General features: G+C 41.9%; 1 protein-coding gene across 1 annotated transcript in view; it reads right to left on the reverse strand.

Moving 5' to 3' along the window:
- Positions 1-258: 258 nt before the first annotated feature.
- Positions 259-23693, reverse strand: part of ZSWIM5 (zinc finger SWIM-type containing 5) — a 138909-nt gene continuing 115474 nt past the window's right edge. The window contains exons 5-14 of the mRNA XM_069477865.1: positions 20071-20250; positions 15787-15963; positions 12424-12570; positions 11704-11841; positions 9947-10207; positions 9609-9744; positions 8609-8766; positions 4428-4591; positions 3875-3956; positions 259-3166 (exon numbers count right to left, since the gene is read on the reverse strand). Coding sequence (XP_069333966.1) covers positions 2304-3166; positions 3875-3956; positions 4428-4591; positions 8609-8766; positions 9609-9744; positions 9947-10207; positions 11704-11841; positions 12424-12570; positions 15787-15963; positions 20071-20250 — 2306 coding nt within the window. The 3' untranslated portion in view covers positions 259-2303. The remainder of the gene's footprint in view (positions 3167-3874; positions 3957-4427; positions 4592-8608; positions 8767-9608; positions 9745-9946; positions 10208-11703; positions 11842-12423; positions 12571-15786; positions 15964-20070; positions 20251-23693) is intronic.

Below are 23693 nucleotides of genomic sequence, written 5' to 3' on the forward strand. Positions count from 1 at the left end.
CTGAGTATATCCTCTAATTTTCTCAGGGTCTTGGTGTTTCTGCCCAACATGGTGGCACCTACTTCCTAAAATAAGGGTCTGAGGTATCTGTGAGCTCTGGAGAGGGGTCCGGCATGGCAGGAAATTCTTTATCTGTCATTCTGCATCTCTTTGGACCACTAGGAATTCACTGTGTTGTAGGCCCAACCAGGAACCTGGCCCAGGCAGGGCAATGCAGAAAGGAGAGAAGGGCCTCATTTATTGAGAGAACACAATTTCTGCTTTTAGAAAAATGATCTTTTCTGTGATCCATGATTTATTCATAGAAAAGCACTGTGAGTTCACACGCCTGCTAAAAAAAAAAAAAGGGCAGTTGTGATACAGAAATGGGAGTGGCTTCTCTTTTTTTTTTACCAACCCATTGGGCTGAGACATTGTAGGGGCCCTTGGCTGGACAGTAAGACTTTAGTAGCCACAAACAGCAAATACAACTTATTGGTCAGTTTGGAGTAAAAAAGGTAACATAAACAGTTTGTCAAAGAAAGGAAAATAAAGCAGACAGAGAGGTCCTTAGTTCACACTCTAGCTATCCACCCCTTCCCTATCAAACCCCACCCTCAACTCGGGAACTAAGACATGAAACAGTAAACACCACCAAGACACTGGTATCCAACTGACTCTTCTGAATGCTGTTGCTACCTCCTATACCAAGTCCAGGCTAAGCCTATATAGGGGTCAGGAAGGTAGCAGGAACCCTAGGGTTGACTACTAGGGCTAGAAATAAGGAAGGGAAAGGCCAAGTGCCTACCAGCCCCAGCCTCCAAATCAGTGACCAATGAGACTGTGACAGAAGCAGGCAGAGAAAGCTTGAGGTAGAAAGGCAGGGGAAGAAAGTAAGTATGAGTGAGCAGTATGGAGCTGAAGCAGCCAATCTCAGGGCAGAAGGAGACTGGTGCTTAGAAGCTTGTTTGGTGAGAGAGAATGGTGAAAGAGGAGGCACAGAGATGGGGAACAAATGCTTAGCTGGTAAGAGACTAAGGAATGGGGAAGAGAGATCTGGCAAAAAGAGAAGGGACACATTCATGCAGATCCTCACACACGAATACGCGGACACACCTCCATGGAAAAGTATACTCAGTCACACATATAAAGACATACAGACACATGGATACCAGGCATACAAACATATTTATACACACGTACTCATGGGTACTCAGATATACATACATACTAAACATGCACACACAAACATAAGTGTACTTACAGATATGCATTCTCACATGTACACAAATAAGTATACTCTTACATAGAAACCCACAGTACAGCACACATGTATTTATACATGTACACAGAATTGACATAGATATGCATAAATATATACGTGTACACGCAGACAGGCATGCACAGATATATCCATGCACACAGACATGTATACTTAGCCATACAGATATACACACACATACATAATCAGAGAGGAAACCAGATACTCTCTAACACAAAGGTGACAGAATAGATGAATATTATGAGCTCAGAGGCTTCCTGGACCTTCATCTTCTCCCTGCACTTGTTTCTCAGGTGCCAGCAGGCTCCTGAAGAGGCTGTGTGAGGCAGGAGCAGGAGCTTCAGTGTCCTCATAGCTTTGTGAGGGTCTAAGTCCAGTCCTGGCCTCTGCCCCTCACCCACCACTGGGCTACAGATGCCCTGTCTGTGGGCCGGGGTTTCTGCATAGACTAGACTTGGGATTTATTCTAACTGGCCACTATTCTCCTTGCCACCCCCACTCTTCCACTGCCAACAGCATACACTCTGAAAGGAAACCTGAGAAATGGTTGTGAGTCTCCTCAGAAAACAAGCATATCCTCCCACCCACAGCTACTTCAAGTGTCCATCAAATCAGAACCAGAATTATAAATAGTTACAACTTTACAATAATTGGCAACACATATACTATAGTATTTACAGTACCATAAATGCTTCTGTTTCTCTGGTTAAGCGATCCCTGAGACAGTGTTCTGTGTTTGCCAAGGGAGAGAGGGCCAATGCCCAGAACACGCAGGATATAGGGGCGTGAGGTGGCATGTTGTGGGTATCTGATCAATCTGCAGGGCCCGGCTCCTACAGGAAGAGTGGGCTGTAGTGAGAAGCTTGCCAAGGTAGGCATATTGGCTAGAGTTGGACTCTCCCCATCCTTAGCCCTGTGGTCTTTCGGCCTCAGCCACAGGTGCTCAGAGTCCTCTCAGGGTGGACAAATGTTTTAGTGTCCTTGGCCTGAACCGATGGTACCTGGGAGCCCAGGCTGCCCTGGCAGTGAGCTGTCTGCTTTCTCAGCCAAAGCGCTCTCGCACCAGCAGCATTAGCTTTTTCTTGCCTTTGTAGATCTGTTTGAGGTTGTCAATGAACTGGGCAAATTGCAGGTGGCCATCCTGGGGCAGTAGAAAGGTCTCCCGAGCCTTGCTCAGAAACTCAATGAACTCTCCATAGTGGCGGGGACTAATGTGTGTCAGGCGTGAGTGTGTAGTGTTGATATAGGCATTGATGGTGGCATCCAGCAGCTGGCGCAATGGAGCTTTGTCCGTGGACATGAGCTTTCCAGAGCTGCGGCGGCCTGGGATGCCGGCCAGGCCAGGTGCAGTCACTGTGCAGCGTCGCAGGATGTCTGAAAGCACTGTGGCACAGTGTACACTCTTCACTACCAGGGGTATGAGGGCCGCCAGCTCATTCTTGCCCAGAGAGTGGCTGAGGGCACACGCCCAGAGCACATCATTGATGGCTGGGTGAGTGTCCTGGTTGTAGGCCAGGTTAAGATGGCTCATGGCCAGTGAGGCCAGCTTGAAGGCACGTAGCGGGTAGCCACGGAGCTCCATGTAGCGGGCGATGGTGAAGAGCTGTGAATGGGTCATGCCGCCGGCAGCAGCATCAATGGCAATCTGGTAGGCTGCCTCAAAGGCAATGTGGTCCTTCTCACACAGTGTAAGGGCTGACAGGGCACAGCTCTGTGGATCCTTCATAGCACACTGCAGGGCCAGCGTGCGAGCACAGCTAGCTAGTTCCTCCCGCTGTGGGTAGTCAAGGCTGAGGCGCAGGATGGTGGTATGGGATACGGCTGTGGCAGCTACGATACTAGTAGCCTCGGTGGGGGTGAAGAGTGTGTACCAGCTCTGCAAGATGCTCACCAGGGCCCGCACACCTGTCAGGGAGAGCTTGAGCTCAGCCATGGCCATCTGGGTCCTGATCCAGGTCTGCCCAGATTACCATTTGGGGTTTGAACTTGGCCTGCAGAGATGAGTTCTCCCTCCTCCTCAGCAGCCTTGAGATGATCTGAGGCAAACCAGGGCAAAGGGAGCACCCCAGATGGCCAGACCCTGTTTGGGGTCTCTTCCTATCCCTTCCTTTCCCAGGTCAGAGGATTGAAGGTCTCTGTGGGTGCTCTTAGCTCTTCACAAGGATGGCAGCAGAGCACGCAGATCTGCCTGGGGGTTCTAGCCGAAGTGGGGCCTCTCGGGGTAGTCTTGTGCTGGGACTTTGGGCTCTAGAAAGGGTCCTGAGCCTTCAAGTTGCCTGGGGCTTCTTAGAAGTACACATAGGGACTGGGACCAAACCACTGGGCCCACTACCTCCCAAGGGAGCACGTGAGTATTGGTGGCTGAAAATTCATTCTCTCAGACACGTCTGTGATCAGAGGGTCAAAGTGCTGCTGACATCAGGACATGGTTCAAGCAGTGAGGGCAGAGCTTGGGCTAGCTGAACAGAGGCCATCTTCTCCTACCAGCAGCCTCATCCTTTCTTAGACCATCAGGAATTGGAATATAAGAGCTCTAAGGATTCATTGTCCTGTCCTAAGAGTAGGGCCTAGACAGTCCTTTCCCCTAGGGGTAGAGGGAGTTGGGAGACTCACCCACTTCTGTAGCACAGGTAACCAACCATCGTACCATCTCTCGGCGTCTCCAGTTAAGAGTTGATAAGGTCATCCGCATCACCTAGGCACAAAATAGGCCTTTCCAGTGGGCTAAGTCTAATTGCTGTGACCTTCCCTCCCCTTGCCATTCATGTATGCAACAAATATATATATATTTTGCTTTAAACAGCAGTTTCTCCCCTGGTAAGTACAGAGAAGTTTAATTTCTTTCCCACCCCACCTATTAGATAGGAGGCTTCTCTTATGACCTATAACCTATAACAGTCTCCTTATTACCACACCTTCTTGACTTGGAGAAATGGGGAGGTGGAGAGAAGATGGGGACCACATGGAGCCCAAAGCTTCTGGTCTTATCTCAAAAGTAGAGCCCAATTTATGAAGTCCTTACCTTTTGCCTAGCCTAGAACTTGTATTCTGGGGACAGAAAAGAACCAGACTTAGTCTATGCCCAGTACCCCCAGAGAGCTTATCTTCTGCCAATTGTCATTAGGTCAGAAACCCAAAGTGGGAATTGCCCACTCTTCCTCCATACCTGTAACCCAAGCTCCAGGGCCACATTGAGCAGGGTGCTGTCAGTACTACTGTCTGTAGGGGTAGCAATCTTGAATGCATCCTGGGCCAGTTTGAAGATGAGGGAGGAAGAATGGATGTGCTTCTGTATTGCTTCCAGAATTGTTCGGAGTCTCAGAGTGTCTCCTATAGGTGCCAAGAGAAGGGGCAGGGACAGGGTCTGCTTTAAAGTTTCCCTAAAAGCGAGCTAATCACAACAGGCACTGCTTGAACTGGCTGCTAGCAATTCATTGAATGCTTGTGAATGCTACCATCCCTTCTGGGTGGTCAGGATGTCTCTACTGAACCCATTTGAGGCTCCTTCTTTCCCAGGTCCCCATATGAATGCACTTGTCTCCACTTTTTCATCTGTGTCATCCACCCCTTACCCTCCATACCTTTAGGCTCTTTAGGTACCAGAAACAATTTTCCTGAACACCTGAATTCTGAGGCCTACTTATACAGGAGACAGGAAGCTACATTACTGCCAAAAAAGTATGCCAGTTGCACTGTCTGCCTCTCACTACAACTCCCCGGAGCAAAAAGGAGCTGGGCCACTGCTTCCTATGCAATAAGTAAGGATTCTATCCAAAGTACTGGTACACAGAGTTAAGGAATACACCATCATATGAAGTGAAGGCTGTTGTATGAAGGCAGTATAGTTAATGAAAGATCGGTATATCTTATGAAGAGTAAATATGTGAAATAAAGATAGAACAAAAAGTAGGCTTTAAAAAATAAAACCTGCACAGCCAACCTACAAAAATAAATAAATAAATAAATAAATAAAAAGTAGGCTTTATGTTTTGCTTTGTAACTGTTGATAAAGTCAAAGAGGCAAAGTGGCATGAGTGTAGGGTTTGGAGTAAAATACACTGGGGACTGAACCTGGTTTAGCCATTTAACAGCTCATTTATTTCATCTATAAAATGGAAACCATAACTTTTAGGGTTGTTGTGAAAATCATAAATAATTTGTATATGGTTAATATTGTATGATTCTGTTTTTATAAAAAAGATAAACAGTGTGTGTATAGTATGTGTACATATATATGAATAGACAATCTCCAGGAATATTTATACCAGTGTCTTACTATTAGTTATCTTTGGGAGCCAGGGTTATGGAATAGATTTCCTTTATTCTTCTATCATCTTTAATACATTGACTGCCACACTAGAAAAAACAAATTTTTCCTTGGGGCCATGGTGCTTTATTACAAAAAGAACAAAAACTTCAAAAACAAAACGATCCTTTCTAATTTAATGAAAAATTTGTTATTTTTTGTTGTTTTCTGTGCATGAGTTATATGTAACTTGAAAAATAGTTCACAAGGCTCCCAAGGTGAAGAGACGTTTGAGTTACATATGTTTCACAAGGCCCTGTGCTCAAAATTAGAATGAGTTAAATACAATTCACATGGTAGTTAATGTGTTAAAAATAATATTTTTTCTCTTTTTTTATTATTTCTGCATATTATGGGGGTACAAAAGTTTAGGTTATGTATATTTCCCTTGTCCCCCCTCCCCAAGTCAGAGCTTCAAGTGTGTCCATTCCCCAGACGGTGCGCATCACACTCATTATGTAGGTATACACCCATCCCCTCCCCTGCATCTGCCTGACACCCAATTAATGTTATTCCTATATGTGCTCTTAGGTGATGATCAGTGAAACAAATTTGATGGGGAGTACATGTGGTGCTTATTTTTCCATTCTTGGGATACTTCATTTAGTAGAATGGGTTCCAGCTCTAACCAGGAAAATACAAGAGGTGTTAGATCACCACTGTTTCTTATAGCTGAGTAGTATTCCATGGTATACATATACCACATTGTATTAATCCAGTCATGTATTGATGGGCACTTGGGTTGTTTCCACATCTTTGCAATTGTGAATTGTGCTGCTATAAACATTCAAGTGCAGATGTCTTTTTTATAGAATGTCTTTTGTTCTTTTGGGTAAATGCCCAGTAATGGGATTGCTGGATCAAATGGTGGGACTACTTGTATCTGTTTAAGGTACCTCCATATTGCTTTCCACAGAGGTTGCACTAGTTTGCAGTCCCACCAGCAGTGTATGAGTGTTCCTATCTCTCCACATCCACGCCAACATTTATTGTTTTGGGACTTTTTGATAAAGGCCATTCTCACTGGAGTTAAGTGATATCTCATTGTGGTTTTGATTTGCATTTCCCTGATGGTTAGAGATGTTGAGCATCTTTTCATATACCTATTGGCAATTTGTATATTGTCTTTGGAGAAATGTCTATTCAAGTCCTTAGCCCATTTTCAAATCAGGTTATTGGTTTTAGTTTTTGTTTCCTGCTATTGAGTTGTAGGAGTTCCTTATATATTTTAGAAAATAATCCTTTATCAGGTATATGGTTTGCAAATATTTTCTCCCATTCTTCAGGTTTCCTTTTTACTCTGTTGAGTGTTTCCTATTCTGTGCAGGAACTTTTTAGTTGATGTAGTCCCATTTATCTATTTTTGCTTTTATGCCCTTTTATTTCTTTTCATTGTCTTATCACATTGGCTAAAACCACCAGTATGATGTTTAATAGAAGTGGTGAAAGCAAACAACCTTACCCTGTTCCTGACCTTAGGAAGAAAGCACTCAATTGTTCACCATTGACAGGTTAGTTGCAGATATATTATAGATACCCTTTATCATGTTGAGGAAGTTCCCTTCTACTCCTAGTTTTCTAAAGCATTTTTATTATTTTTACTAGGAATGGATGTTATATTTTATCAAATGCTTTTTCTGTAGCATTGAGATGATCATATTGAGTTTTCTTTTTTACTCTATTAATATGGTGAATTATAGGACTTTCATTTTTTAAGAGACAGGGTCTAGTTCTGTTGCCCAGGCTGAAGTGCAGTTGTGCCATCATAGCTTCCTGCAACCTGAAAACTCCTGGGCTCAAGAAATCCTCCTACCTCAGCCTCCCAAAAGTACTGAGATTACAGATATGAGCCACCGCACCTGGCATAGGACTGATTTGTGACTGTCAAACCAACCTTACATTCCTGGGATAAATCCTACTATAATCCTGCTCTGGTTGCTTTTAAAAAAGGTAAGATTTTCTCTTTTATTACTGGTTTTAAGCGATTTGACTATGATGTGCCTTGGTATAGTTTTCTTCTTGTTTCTTATGCTTGAGGTTCACTGAGTTCCTTGGACCTACAGTCATTTATCCTCCTTATCCTGCTTGGAATCTGATATTCTTTGCTAAGCAACCCCTACTTTCTGCCCCCTATGCTTATTATAAAATTTGTTGACTTTTGCCAATAAGACTGGTAAAAAATGTTATTTCAGGATAATTTTAATTTGTGTTTCTCAAGTGATATCAGGCATTTTAATTATCTAAAAGTCATTTGTATCTCCTTTTCTGTGAACTGTCTGATCATATCCTTTGTTCAATTTTTGTATTGGTTTCTTGATCTTTTTTTATTGGTGTACTGTATCCTTTACCTTTTCTGCAATGAACATTTTTTTTGGCAATAAGATTATACAACATAAAGCTATTTTTAATTTTAAAAATTTCAAAAATCCATGTAGTTTCCTGGTACAAAATACTCAAGAGTCCATGTTAGCTAGTATTATATTTTATAGCTTGCCCTATAAGGACTTATTTTCACTTCTTTTTGTGGGAAAACCTGCATAGCTAACAGGCAGTATGCGTGCTTTAAGGCTTAAGAGTCACTCTGGACTGCTTATCTTTTCAGGGCAATGGACATATCACAAAATTCTTATCTGTAAAGAGTTCTGCAGCTCTATCTTAGTCATCACTTCATAAAATCTTCCAATGGCTCTAGGAAGCTGACAGGTCATTGATAATGATCCTCATTTTACAGATTTTAAAACTGAGGCTTAGAGAGGTGGAGCAACTTTATCACGTGGAAGGTTAGATTTAGAAGTTAACTTAAACATCATTTAAGTCTATCTACACAGGGTCCTATAATTAGTAACTAGGGCAAAGTTTTGGCTTGTTTCCAGGTGTTCTTTCTAATGGCAGCAATCAAAGCGAGGATCCCCATCACTTTGAAAGGTTGAGAAAGAATAAATAGCTTCTCTTCTTCAGGAGACTACAGGCCAAGTCTTTGATAGGTCATGGCTGAGCAGGCACAGTGGGGATGTTGGAGCCTAAGGTCTAACTATGCTCACCTTTGGCAGCAGTCAGCATGGTGGAGGCCAGTTCACACTGCTGTGATTCCAAGTGTCCAAGCGTGAACCAGCGAGGATAACGGCTGGGCACCACAGACACCATATGGTGAGGGTGGGAAGTGTCGCCTGCAGAAGCTGAGTTTTCTAGAACAGGTAACCTAGAAGACCCAGAAGAGTCATCAGCCACTATCCAGAACCAGGCCTTCTGAGCCACCTTAGAGAAGCTTGCTTTTTGCAGGGGAGTAACTGGGGAGAGGAAAGGATTAACTAAGAGCTTTAAAGGTTTTTAAACCTATGGTTCTATACTCTATTTGAGGTGAATGCCTGGGCAGTTGCAGAACTCAAGCTGAATAGTCCATACTGCACATGGATTTGAAAGGCAGTTCAAGAGCCATAGGGTTATTTATAAAAGTTTTAGAAATACATGTCAAGGAATTTCCTGCTTAGCTGAGGAGTTCTCACAGCCTTATGGTCTAACTAAAACTTTTCTTCTGTATAGTTTGCTGCATCCCAGAAGTCCACCTGCATAAACCAAGGATCCTATTCTAGTCTGCAAACAAAATGCCCATAGTTCATTGTTCTGAAGTCTTGGGGTAAACATATTTATGTCTACATCCCTCAGATTCCTCTGGGGACCCATGCCTGGGAACCACGACTCAGTTGAGCAATGGAAGGGCTCAAACCCCTTCTTGGCCTGCCTGAATGACCCCAGAACAGGGAGACTCAGGGCTTGGATGCTCCATATCTATTAATATTTTAGGGGCTCCCTCAGACAATCAACCACAAGGTACATCCAGGGAGCCAAGTGAGTCACCAACAAGGAATCCCAGATAGGAATCCTAGATCATATAAAAATATCTGAGCCATTTTATGGTAGGCTTGGTAGCAGATCCAACAGAATAGACGAAGAAGGAAAGAAAAGAAATGGGATAAACAAAGAAAAGAGCACTGGAGATTTCTGCTTTGGTGCAGGCAACTGTACCAGGAAAGGGCTACTCACCTCATGGCACGTAAGCCTAATTTATAGGATAGGTCTGGATCATGAGGCAGCAGAGCTGAGAACAAATACTTGGCAAAGGTATGCATGGGAACACTTTCTCGGTGAATGACTTCTCCCAGACCACTGAAGGGGCCTCCTGTAGGAAGAAGATAAGCCAGCCAGTTATTTTATTTTATTTTTTTTTTGGTATGCTTCCCTTTGCCAGCCATGTTTGCTAACCGTGGGAACCTTCACTACGTTTTAGTGTCATAGATGTTCTTATATGTGTGTTCTGTTAGAGAGGGGCACCCAGGGTCACAGACCAAAGACAATATGACAAAAGGCCCTTCTCTGCTTACCTTCCAGCAGTAAGAGGCACTGTTTCTGCAGTGTTTGCACTAGCTCATCGTCCAGCTGCAGCTCCTGGAGTTGGCTTAGGAGCTGCTCCTCATTACGGCACACCTTGTCCTGTGCGTAGAGGCCTTCAGGCATCACCCTCTGTTGACCCATGCCCATCAGAGCAACTTCCAGGGCCAATGACAGGTAGGACTCACTGCTGTTTGGGCAGCTTGCAGCTACAGATACGTGCTGGTACACAGGGGGTCTGCTTTCATTCATATCTGAGGGCAACAGGTTCTTTAGGTCAGGCCCAGCAGATTCTTCCATCTTTCTCTCCCTCCCACTTTTGGGATATAGTTAATAGCTATCACAGAAGAGCTGAATCGGAACCCCAGAAGAGGAAAGAAAATATACTGAAAAAATGTTACACAGAGCCACAAAGATTCCCACCTCTTTCTTTTTTTTTTTTTTTTTTTTTTTTTTTTTTTTTTTTGTTGAGACAGAGTCTCACTTTGTTGCCCAGGCTAGAGTGAGTGCCGTGGCGTCAGCTTAGCTCACAGCAACCTCAGACTCCTCGGCTTAAGCGATCCTACTGCCTCAGCCTCCCGAGTAGCTGGGACTACAGGCATGCGCCACTATGCCCGGCTAATTTTTTCTATATAGATTTTTAGTTGTCCATATAATGTCTTTCTATTTTTAGTAGAGACGGGGTCTTGCTCAGGCTGGTCTCGAACTCCTGACCTTGAGCAATCCACCCGCCTCGGCCTCCCAGAGTGCTAGGATTACAGGCGTGAGCCACCGCGCCCGGCCCCCACCTCTTTCTTAATATATGAACTGACTAGGCTAATTGGGATCAGAGGAGGAAGATAATGGCCACCCTTGCTTGGGGCCACTCCTTATATCTCTACCCAGAGGAATCTGAATCCATCCAGTTAAACTCCTACTTTTGTAACACTTACAACTTCTATGTTATCATTATTTTATAGGCTCCACCACTGGGTTCATAATTTCAGGAAGAGAACACAGTTTAAAAGTTAGAGTCTTGATTTCTTTTCTCCATCATCCATCCAATATATATTTATGGAAGACTATTAAACAGCAGGTACTACACTGAGTGCTAGGATCACAAAGATAAGTAAATCTTCTTTTCTATTCCCACGTAGCTGATAGTCTATTAAGAGATGCTCACTTGTAAACAAATTATAATCTAGTGTGCTAAATGTTAGAGTAGATATATGAATACAATATAGTGATGGCATAAAGGAATAAAAAATCAATTGTCTCTATCTAGTCCTGGCTAGAGACTCTATTAAATTATTGCCCTCTATTTCTCATTTGTATTAATAAAACTGGTACAAACCACTAAGAGGGAAGGAGTTCAAAGGAAACCAGGGAGTGCTATGCAACTGCAAGAGATACGCACATTCTTGATGGAAGTTCTTTTCCACTTTCAGACTGCTCTAGGTTCTGGCCTCTAACTGCTGAAATTCCTCTATCCAATCGTATTCCCCTTGGACCACATTCTTTAGGCATTTTTGGTAGGGAAAAGAGAGGAACAAGGAAGGCTAGCAAGGTAAAATGGGAAAGTAGGACAGGGTCAGACCACAGGGTGGGAAAGAAAGGCGGGAAAAAGAGGGAGCCTGAGGAAACCTCTCAGGGGCATTCCAGTTTGGACACAAGGAAAATGAAAGGCTGTAAGAGTGGGTAGAACAGAGTCTGGCAGGGAGTAGAGGATTGCCAAGGGCACTCTTGGCTTGCCTCAGGCTGACCCCTGTACCTGACACTTCCAGATAGCCGTCATCGTTCAGTTGGCAGGCTTCAGTCAAAGTGAGAAACAGGCAGCCAATGGGATCCAGGGGGTGGCCCACCCAGCCCTCTAGGTTTGTGATGGTTGTAGTTCCTCTTTGCAACAATTCTGGAAACAAGCAGGTCAAAGTTTTAGACAGCAATAGAAACACACTGCTCTCTGTCCCTTCCTGGGTCTCCTTATCTTTCAGGTCTTGACCCTGAGAGTCAAAGAAAAGCTTCCCTTTGTCTTGCCTTGGATTGATAGAACTGGCCATAAGCACACCGGCCAGCTGCAAGGTCATGTGGTCTGCATTGAGGCTGCTTGCTCGTTCTGCATATGTGAATACAGCTTTACAGTTTTAAAAGGGTTTTCTCATGCCAGATCTTTTTTTTTTAATTAAACTAATTTTGCAAGTTTATTCCTATCTAGGGATTATCAGCAAAATGGCAAAAATACATGCCAGATCTTAATGAGCCTTCCAACTGCCTTGTGAGGGAGGCAGGCAGGCATTATTCCCATTTTACAGATAAGAAAACTGAGATTCACAGAGATAGAGTGAGGCATTCCACGCAGCAGGTGGAATGACCTGGAATTCCCTAGCCCTTGCCACACCATAATATTTAATGAAAATTAAGTTCTGGGCCTTATATCCTCCTAGCATCCTCATCAGCCTTAGGCCTAAGAGGGCTAATCTCCAAATCACCATACCTTTCTTCTGATGCTTGTAGATTTCCAGCTGCCGTTGCTGCTGCAACCTCAGAGTATTAATAATGGCCACCGTGAGTCTGAGGGCTTCTTTTGGATAACCATGGGAACGCAGGGCATCAACCCGAGCACAGGCTGTAGGCACGTGCTCTACCAAATAAGAACAAAATATTTTGGTTGAGTTACTATTTCAAATCAGGAAAATTCATTCTTGATAAAGAGAGTTTGTATTTAGTCCAGTTCCTCAAATTCAATCAGACATCCATAGTATACCAGGAACTGTATTTTTCTCTTTAAGGATATGAAAAGTTAAATAAGTCATGGGTTCTATCTTGAAAGAGGTACCTCGCAGTCTTAGCATGGTAGTATGGTATAGAACTAAGACATACAACTAGGATAATAAAATGTAGTACCTCTTTGTGAACATGTACTATGGGAACCTAATGAAGGTAGCAACTAATTGCCTAAAGGGAAAAGCCTCATTCGTTTAATGAATCCTACCTTTTCTGAAAACCTATTGTATGCCAGGTAGTATGCTGGGCAAAGGAAGTACGAAGATGATTAAGAAATGGTCACTGTCCTCAAACAGTTCACAAATGATACATAAAAAGATAATTACAAAACATTTAAAAAGAAATAGCATGATAGAAGTACATACAGAGCAAAAATAATATTTGGGCAGTGCTTTGAAGGACAAGCAAGATTTTAAATAGGTAAATAAATAGGGATAGGCATTCCTGGCAAGGGAAACTTATAAGCAAAGGCATATAAGTAAAAGCATAAAAATGTATTCGATATAGCATCTTCAGAGGATGGCAGATCGTTCTATGTAGCTTGAGTTAGGTTATGTGGTGGAGACAGCCTGAAAAGGTAGAGTCTGGAATGTAAAGGGCTTTGAATGCCATTCTACGAAGTCTGGATTTACCTTAGGAATAACAGAAGACTACCAAAGGCTTATAGATAGGTAAGTGATTATAACAAGCTTTATACTTTATTTTGTGATTTATTTTTTTTTATTTCATCTTATTATGGGGGATATAGAATTTCAGGTTAGATACGTTGCCCATGTACCATCTGTCCCCCCAAGTCAAAGCTCCAGGCGTGTCCGTTCCCCAGACAGTGCGCGTTGCACCCATCATGTAGGTATATATCCCTCCCCTCCCCTGCTCCCCTCCCCGAGTCAGCACCTTCAAGCATGACCATTCCCCAAACTGTGCGTTTAACTGTGATTTCTTTTATTTTATTTATTTTTTTTTTTTGTTGAGACAGAGTCTCACTTTGTTGCCCAGGCTAGAGTGAGTGCCGTGGCGTCAGCTTAGCTCACAGCAACCTCAGACTCCTGGGCTTAAGCGATCCTACTGCCTCAGCCTCCCAAGTAGCTGGGACTACAGGCATGTGCCACTATGCCCGGCTAATTTTTTCTATATATATTTTTAGTTGTCCATATAATGTCTTTCTATTTTTAGTAGAGACGGGGTCTCGCTCAGGCTGGTCTCGAACTCCTGACCTTGAGCAATCCACCCGCCTCGGCCTCCCAGAGTGCTAGGATTACAGGCGTGAGCCACCGCGCCTGGCCTGTGATTTCTTTTAAACAGTAAAAATTACAGAATTGCAGAAAAATTGAAAATATAGATAAACAAATATAAAATAAAAATCAGGGATAACCACTCTTTCCAGCTTCCTGTATATTTACCTAGACTTTTCTATTAAATTTTTACTAAAAATGGATGATATCGAAATTATTGTTTTGTGACTGGCTTTCCCACTTAGCACATTGTTAATATTTTTCCATGTTATTAAATATACATCTATAACATTAAAAATGATTACATATCATTCCACTGAATATATGTACATTCACTGAATTAACCAATCACCTATTGTTGGACATTAGATGGTTTCCAATTTTTCCCACTGTATCTTATTTATATCCATGCTCTAATGAACCCCCCAGCTATATGCATATCCTTAGTTAATTATGGCTCAGGATAAATTCCTAGATGTAGAATTCTTGGATCAAATGGTATGAACGTATTTCAAAGGGTTTTCATAAGTGTTGCTAAAAGACCTTCAGAAAGGCTGTAAGCATTTATGCTACTACCAGTAGTAAATGAGAGTACCTATGTCCATGCAACTGCTCCCATCCCAGAAAATAATCATCTTAATTTTAAAAACCTCTGACCATTTGACAATCAAAATATGGCAACTCAGTGTTGTTTTAATTTGCATCTTCTCTTATTAATGAGATGTACATGTTTTTTACCTGCTTGTTAGGTTTAGGCTTTAGAAATATTGGATCACAGAAGAGAAAAGATAGTTAGAGGGAACTTGAGATGGTGACATCATAGTGTGTTTGGCTATGGCTTTTCAGAGAGAGACAGGGACATATCCAGAGTCAGCAAGATCTCAAGAAAGACAAAAGTATGGCGTGAGAGATGAATGTAGGGCATTGGGAAAAGACAGTGAAAATGTATGTCATTGTTATAAGACTTGGAAAATGAATATTTTTGAAAAGAATGTCTATGTTAGAGTGGGTATCCTGTGATAAAGACAAGGACAGACTGATTAAGGGAAAGCCAGGAAACTATTTCAGAGGAGGGTTTAAACTCATGTTGAAATGGCTCTATCCTATTATGATGAAGGAAGATAGGTAGGAAGGAGGAAAAGAAGACAGCTTGGTGACAAATGCAGCTGACTAGCACAGAGTAATTTAAGTTTCAAACTTAGTGGCTTTTGAGCAAAACATATAATTTCACAGTAGAATACAATGCTGCTCAGTAACTATTGACTGAGCGAGCCTGTGAACTCATGTCTAATTGCTTTGTTAGTACTCTTTGAGATGTATTAACTCCTTTTCCCTACCAAAGCTTAGGGGACAGGATATAAATTCTTGTTTGAGGTCACTGTACCTCAGCTGAGCATATATGCAAATGACAGGGCCAGCTTGGTAGCTCACGCCAGGATTCTTAGCACTTTGGGAGGCTGAGGACAGAGGATCGTTTGAAGAACAGCCTGAGCAACACAGCAAGACCCCCATCTCTACAAAAAATACAAAAATTAGCTGGGGGTGGTGGTGTGCACCTGTAGTCTCAGCTACTCAGGAGGCTCTCTTGAGCCCAGGTGTTTGAGGTTGCAGTGAGCTACGATTGCATCACTGCACTCTAGCCCAGGCAACAGAGTGAGACCCTGTCAAAAACAAAACAAAACAAAATAAAACAAAACAACACATGGCTTAGGCTTCACATAAATATCCTGAGTCCAAATTGTAGTTGGAGTTGCTGGTACCTATGTGGATGGCTCATTCGGGCCTGGCATGAGGTGAGGTTGAGCTCTGAAATTCTTAGAGTAGAAGAGGGCTAGACTTACCCAGCCACAGTGGCTGGCCTTGGGAATTAAAGAGTAGTCTCTCACTTTCCCGCTGGCAGGCAGGAGCTGTATAGATATCACTGCTGATTATTCGCTGTAGGTGGCCATCCTGCCAATGTAATTCACGGCCCTCGATGGCTCTAGTGAATACTGTTCGTCTTGGTCTGGATAAAGAGTCTGGGGAAAGAAAAACATGCAGCAGTATGACAATGGGTAATCTGAAATTTTAACCCCTGCATCTTCTTCAGGGTAGGAGGTTGGCCAAAAGAATAGCATGTAGGCAGTGAGAGCAGCCACTCTGCTATCTCTCCGGGTATTTGTCGTGTTGCATCCTTCTTGGCTAGGCTTTAGTGTGTGTGTGCCCTCTGAGTTAGGGAGAAACTTTCCACAGAGATCTACGGTTGCCTTCCTCCTTCTACAGAAAGGTAACTTCTGCTGGGACCGAGAGCCACATGAGGGAGAAGAGGGGCAGTGGTGTTCAGCTGCTCAATTGTAAGGATACAAACTGCTTCTATAGAGATAGAGAGAAGCAGCTAGGTAATCTCCCCGGCCAATCTGTAACTTGTTTCATTTACACTGTGATCCTTATCAGACTGAGGACTTCCATGAAATTCATATTAAATGCGCAAAAAGAGCTGAGGCCCTGTATATTCTGGTACCCTTATCACACTGTTATCTACAGGCTTACAGTCTTATTCCCCAATAAGAAAAACTGATGCTGACAAAAGACTAACTTATTTTCTCACAGAGTCTTACCATGCCATCTCTCTTCAGGAAAAGGGCCACAGTCTTCCCCACGTCCATAGATACGACAACTCTGTCTTTAAAACTCTGGAGTCATTCTCGATTCTTTACCCCTTCTACTCTACCTATTTCTACCACCCAGAGTGGCACGAAGAATCACAAGAGTGTTTTTGTTTTGTTTTGGGATGGAAAATATAACAGTGTGCTTGTACATTCAGGAATAATTCATGGACAGGGAAAAATGTGTAATGCAGGAGAGATAGGAGATAAACCCTAGAGCGATGTCCTGGATAAAAGAGATGGAACAGGATCTTGACAATCTGGGGGGTGTGGACTTGGAAGCACAAACAGCAAGAGGGGAAGAGGCAGAGTAGTTGGGCAGAGACAGTAATTCTTTGACCCACTAGGACAGTAATTCTTTTGACCCACCACCACAGATGTAGTGATGGAGTTTTAGAAATTGTCTTCTGATTGCTTCTACGTAGCAAGACTCAGTTAAAAGTGAAGAAGAGGAGGAAATACAGAAAGTTTTAGGGAAAAGATGGTATGAAATAGTAATTTAGAAGAGTGAAAGAAGACACAGAGTAGGGAACCGTAGTAGATGTCTAGAAAAGCACTAAGGACCCACTTGAAATTGGTGGTCATAAATTTAAAATAAGACAAGGTTATTACTGTTGTTTCTCTCCAGTTGTGTTCAAATGTGCAAGTGTGAGCACCGAGTAATCAGAAGGTAGGAATGAACTAAGTTTAGGGTTTTGTCACATGAGTAACAAAGGGAAAGAGGGAGTTGAGGGTTTATGTAAAGGAGTGAGGAATGTTTATAATGATGTACCAAGGAATCTAACCTGGATGAGAAGGAAAATGAGGCTATTAAGATAGTGAAAAGCAGCACAATTCACAATTGCAAAGATGTGGAAACAACCCAAGTGCCCATCAATACATGAGTGGATTAATAAAATGTGGTATATGCTCACGCCTGTAATCCTAGCACTCTGGGAGGCTGAGGCGGGTGGATCGTTTGAGCTCAGGAGTTCGAGACCAGCCTGAGCAAGAGTGAGACACCGTCTCTACTAAAAATAGAAAGAAATTAGCTGGACAACTCAAAATATATATTGAAAAAATTAGCTGGGCATGGTGGCACATGCCTGTATTCCCAGCTACTCGGGAGGCTGAGGCAGAAGGATTGCTTGAGCTCAGGAGTTTGAGGTTGCTGTGAGCGAGGCTGACGCCATGGCACTCTAGCCTGGGCAATAGAGTGAGACTCCGTCTCAAAAAATAAATAAATAAATAAATAAATAAAATGTGTATATGTATACCATGGAGTACTACTCAGCTATAAGAAACAATGGTGATATAGCACCTCTTGTATTTTCCTGGATAGAGCTGGAACCCATTCTACTAAGTGAAGTATCCCAAGAATGGAAAAATAAGCACCACATGTACTCACTATCAAATTGATTTCACTGATCATCGCCTAAGAGCACATTTAGGAATAACATTAATCGGGTGGCGGACAGATGTGGGGGTGAGGAGGGGATGGGTGTATACATACATAATGAGTGCAATGTGCACTGTCTAGGGGATGGACAGGCTTGAAGCTCTGATTTGGGGAGGGGAGGAGAGGCAAGGGCAATTTACATAATCTAAACTTTTGTACCCTCATAATATACTGAAATAAAAAAAATAAATAAAAATTTAAAAAAACCCTCCTACTCTATTTCCACCATTTAATTGGTGGTGTTTCCCACAGACTCATTCTTTGTATTCCTCTTTTTAGGGGGAGGGTGGCCAGTTCCCTGGGGAATCTTGCACAGTCCCATGCACTCAGCTCTGTCCTATGACCTTCACATATATAAGTCCAACTCAGCCTTTTATCCTCTCCCTCTTTCCTGCTTTAGGCTTGTAGCCAAAAAAAAAAAAAAAAAAAAGATAGTGAAAAAGTGGTAAAATAAAAATTCCTAGTGGGTCAAAGAATTACTGGAATTGGGATACCAAAGAGAATAAGCTAGAAAGACTGGTGGTGGTAATTGGTGATGCTTAGAATTGAGATTATGAAGAGAGTATAGTTATTGGTAATGACCTTGTTTAGGGAGTGACTTTGGGATTGAATGACTAAATTACGGTGGAAGATGAGACTATTGGAAAAGAGGAGGTCAAAGAATTGAGAGGCCAGGGTATTGGAAGGGTCATCTATGTGGCTATTGAAATCATCAAGAATTAGGATAGGATAGTGACAGAGAGCAGTGTTAGTAAGCCAATAGCTAAAAATCTTTAAGGAATGAGGGGGATTGACCCAGAGGTATACAGATAACAAAAACCAGGAGGGGAGCAGATAGTATAGTTTGATGGCATAAACTTTAAAGCTGGCAGGTATCTTAGAAAGGTGGGAAGGACAATGATGAAGAAATGGCAATGAAGAACAGGCAGGAATCCTACAGCTTCTCCAGCCCCTATGGTAAAAGAATGTGAGACAGACATCAATCACAACTTCAGAAGACTACAGAGAAGGCAGCATCTTCAAAGGAGAACAATAACAACAAAACCAATGTATGATGACAAGGAAGAAACTGCCAGATTGTAGGTATTTGTATGCATATGACCCTCTCTATGCCATCCAAAGCCAATACCAAAAGGGTGGCTTCCTGTGTTACAGAAGCTAGGTGAGTGCCAGGAACAGGTAAAGAAGTGGCAAAATTACAGCTTTCACCTTTCATTACTTTAGTTGTCTTAAATATACTGACAACTAATTACGGTACAGTAAAAGATGACCAAACAAAAACAATCATTTAAGTGATTTCCTCCTTGAGATTAAAATACCAATAGGGTTATCATTTAAAATAAAAGGGACCAAGTGTAAAATCAGTGTCTGAAAAAAAATCTCCTACCAGTAAAGGCTCTCAGTGGACTAAAGAACAATCAATTGCGAGCATCACATAGCCTGAGTTACATGAACTAAAACTGATGTGGATGCTGATGCCCAGTGATGTCCCCAGGCCAGTGGGCCCCAAGGATGGAGGGTATAGTATCACTGTACTGGATTTGTCTTAAAATGAGGCAAGAGTCCTAGCAGTAACTTGGAGGATGACCCCACCCAGACATTTGCTGTATAAAAACTTGAGGAAAACAGAGAAAGGTAAGAAAAGCTATGGTCAAGACATTTTTTGAAACTGCTTTTTATAGACCTTCTGTTCCTCCCCTGAGTTAGGTCTTCTGAGCTAAAACCAACCCGAATTGAGGCCGAGATCCATTAGACATGAAAAACCCGAAGGGTAGAGAGGAGTCATGCAGAGGGCTCTAAGACTGTATGCTGGGCACTGTAGGGACACTCTAGGTGTGGAAAAGGATAGCATCCCTAATGGAAAAGATAAAATCTTATCCTTATTTAAGGTTTGCCATTTCAACATGAACAAAAAGACAGGCTTTTCTTATTTAAATGGCAATTCTAACAACCAAAAGGCTATCCAGCTCCTTTTCTTCTAAAGTTTACCCTCCCACCTTGAAGTTCCAGGCCCAAAGAACCTAAAAGGACATTTGGCTCACCTGGGCTGTGATTGGCAATCTGGGGAAGTGCATTGGTGATGTTGGGCAGCTCATGTCCATAGTTCCCATCCTCCAGGGGACAGACATCCAGGTCACTCCACTTCTGCAGTTGCTGCAGCCAACAGTATTTTTCCTCCAGTTTGCAGTGTGGATTTAAAATTATGCATACCCATAAAGCTCCTGGAAAATAAAGCAACCCACATTCTTGCTATCTCTCCTTTGATGTTTATGTAAGCCTTAATGTTTCAGTTTCATTTTTAGTTGGTAGAGAAACTTTCCAGAGCATCAGCTTTCCTCAATATAAAAAAATTTGCTAAGATCTTCAGAACTTGCTTAATTTTCCTTCCCAAAGCTTCCTTAAAGCAGAGTGACTATCTTGATATATGAATCTGTGTGCCTATAATGATGAAGACAGAGTTAGGCCTGAATTCTAAGCTCACATCTGTTGTCTAATAAATATTTATTGAGAGTGTTCTATGTTCAAGGCCCCATACTGATGAATAAGACAGCATTCCTACCCATGAGGAGCTTTCTAGTGTGGGAGACACATAAATAAACATAATGCCATTTAAATATAATAAATATTAAGATAAAGATATGTTCAGGGTAAAAACAGCAGCATAAAGGAAGGGCATTTTAGTACAAGGACAGGGTTGGAAGGGAGGTGCTCAGAAAATGTTTCATTTTTTGGCTAGTTGGACTTCCTGAACTTCAAATCCCTCAGCTGTAAAAGTGAGATCATAAAAACATCTACTTTGTAGTGATATTGTGAGAATTAAATGAGATAACATTTGTAAAGGGTATAGCTAGCATATTACCTGGCACATCTAAGTATTTCCTTTTTCCAAGAAAAATGACTTGGACTTGGATTTTGAAACTGCTAATTAACTTGTGATACCTTAAAACCATTACTTGGATTCTCTGTTACTGCAACAGAGTATCAGATATTCCACAAAACCAATGGGTACTGTTTCTTTGACCACCATACCCTCCTTTTCAAGCAAACCTATTTTTTCTTTTCAAGGTTGGTTATGTGCCTGAGCAAAATAATTTCTCAATCTTAAATTAGCAATAAGCCTGGCTGCAGTGCATCTTAATTTAAACAACCTTTGGATGGAGCTAAATCCATGGATGGAGGTACATTGAGACACTATTGCAAAGCCTCTCAAAGCCAAATAAATAGAAATGTTTTAAAAGGCTGTCTTCACCTCAATATCAGACACTAACTTAAGATGAAAATTCACTTCTAGTGGTTCAATTCAATTTTTAAAATGTACCATGAAAAAGAAACCATACTATGTAATAATTACAATAAGAACTCTTTTTTTTTTTTTTTTGAGACAGAGTCTCACTCTGTTGCCCGGGCTAGAGTGCCATGGCATCAGCCTAGCTCACAGCAACCTCAAACTCCTGGGCTCAAGCAATCCTCCTGCCTCAGCCTCCCAAGTAGCTGGGACTACAGGCATGTGCCACCATGCCCGGCTAATTTTTTCTATATATATTTTTAGTTGGCCAGATAATTTCTTTCTATTTTTAGTAGAGACGGGGTCTCGCTCTTGCTCAGGCTGGTCTTGAACTCCTGAACTCAAATGATCCACCCGCCTCGGCTTCCCAGAGTGCTAGGATTATAGACGTGAGCCACTGCGCCTGGCCTACAATAAGGACTCTTAAGGGGATTATAGTAATAGTAACATTTATTTTATGGGTTTAAGAAGTACTTTTCATCTATAATGAAGAAAAGAATCTTCATATTTAATCTTCACAGGTAGAAAAGAGGACCAAAGAAGGGGCTATTAAATTTGGCAACTAGAAGGACTCTGGAGACCTTAGGGATGGAAAAATCAATAGGATAATAGGAATGGAAAATAAATTGGGTAAGTTGAGGGAGGCTTAAGAGGTAAAGAAACAGGGTGCTAACTCTAGTCATGTAGGAGTTCCTATTTTCTAGGCATTTAGATATTAAGAAGGGGATCCCTAGAAAGTAAGTACAAGTACTTTTACCTGTAAGTTAAAAATGAGTTTTCCATCTTATTAATTAAGTCCTTATGAATTTGTTTCAAAAATACTCAGATACTGTCACATCTCTAAGAAAGAGCCAAAGTAAAAAAATCCTACACTTGCCTACATATAACAATACTCACGGGACTATGTTACCAGTATACAAAAGCATATTTTCCTGCAACTGAAAAAAAGTATCAAACACTCTACGGTAACTAATATGAAAGTTAAAATTTTATATAATTATTATATATTAAATATAACAAAATAATAGCTATAGTTTATTTCTTTTTATTGGCTAGGCATTATGTCAAGTACTTTGACTCATTCAGTCCTCCAACTCTGAAGGCCAACAGGTCTTGGTTTGAACGCAGAAAGTAGAAAACAGGGGACTAAGGATAATGTTTAAATTTTCTTTTTGAGCAATGAGATACAGTCTGATGCTGTGTTCTGACATGAGGACAACAAGGGGAAATCAAGTTTTGGCAAGAAAATGAAGAGTTCTATATGGTCATATTAAATTTAAGGTGTTTCTTAGAAGTTGTGGGCAGCTGGACACAGGCTGGAGCTCAGGTGAAAGATCAGGGCTAGTGACATAAATTGTGACTTATCCTATCTGGATGGTATCTAAAACCATGGAACTGAATATAATCATTTAGGTAGAGAATTTAGACAGGAAAGTGGGTACTGCATGGTCCTCAATGTTTAGAAGGGTTGAAGAAAGGCAGAGAAGGCTGCAAAGGAGACTGAGAGAAAGTAGCCAGGAATGTAGGAGGGACACCAGGAGGGTGTTCGGTTATGGGAACCAAGAGAAGAATAAGTTTCAAGAAGAGTATGGTCAACTTTATTCAAAACTGCTAAGAGGTCAAGTTAAGATGAGAACTGAGAAGTGACAACCGTATCTAGCAATATGGCAGTCACTGGTTGTTTTGACAAAAGCCACTTCAGTAGAGTGACAGTAATGAGCAATGGGATCCCAACTGGAGTGGGCTAAACGAAGAATGGAGGTGAGCAAATGGAAGGAGTGACTGTAGATATCTTTTTAAAGAAGGATTGCTTTGAAGTGAAGACGGGAAATGGGGCAATAGTTGGAGGGGATAGTTGGAGCATCAAAAGAATGTTTTTAAAAAATTGAGATTAAAGATATTGGAGCATATCTGTGTGCTGATGAGAATGATCCAGTAGAGAGAGAAAAGTTAATGATACTAAAGAAAAGAAATAATTGCATGAGCAAAGTTATTGAGAAAAGGAGACGGGACAGAACCCAGAGCAAATATGTAAGGATTGGCCTTTCATGGGAGCAGAATACTGTATGAATTTTAACAGAGGAGAAGGCTAAGCATATGGGTATAGACCTGGATAGGTTAATAGATTTGTAGGTGGATGAGGAAACTTCATGTTTGATTGCTTCTATGTTTTCTAGCTCAGGAACTAAAAGTAGTGAGCCCAGTTCTCTCTACCGTATTTGTAGTTCCTATAAACCTTGCCTAGGCCCTCTCCAGGTGAATAGACCTTGTAATCAGTAAGGAGTCCTTAGAACAGTTAGGGAAAGCATGAGTGCACTGTGCTCTAGTGTTGCTTCCTTGAGTGTAGTGGTTCTCAAAGTGTATTCTCTCAATCAGTAG

The sequence above is a fragment of the Eulemur rufifrons genome, chromosome 8 (assembly GCF_041146395.1).
Source record: "Eulemur rufifrons isolate Redbay chromosome 8, OSU_ERuf_1, whole genome shotgun sequence".
Classification (NCBI taxonomy): Eukaryota; Metazoa; Chordata; class Mammalia; order Primates; family Lemuridae; genus Eulemur; species Eulemur rufifrons.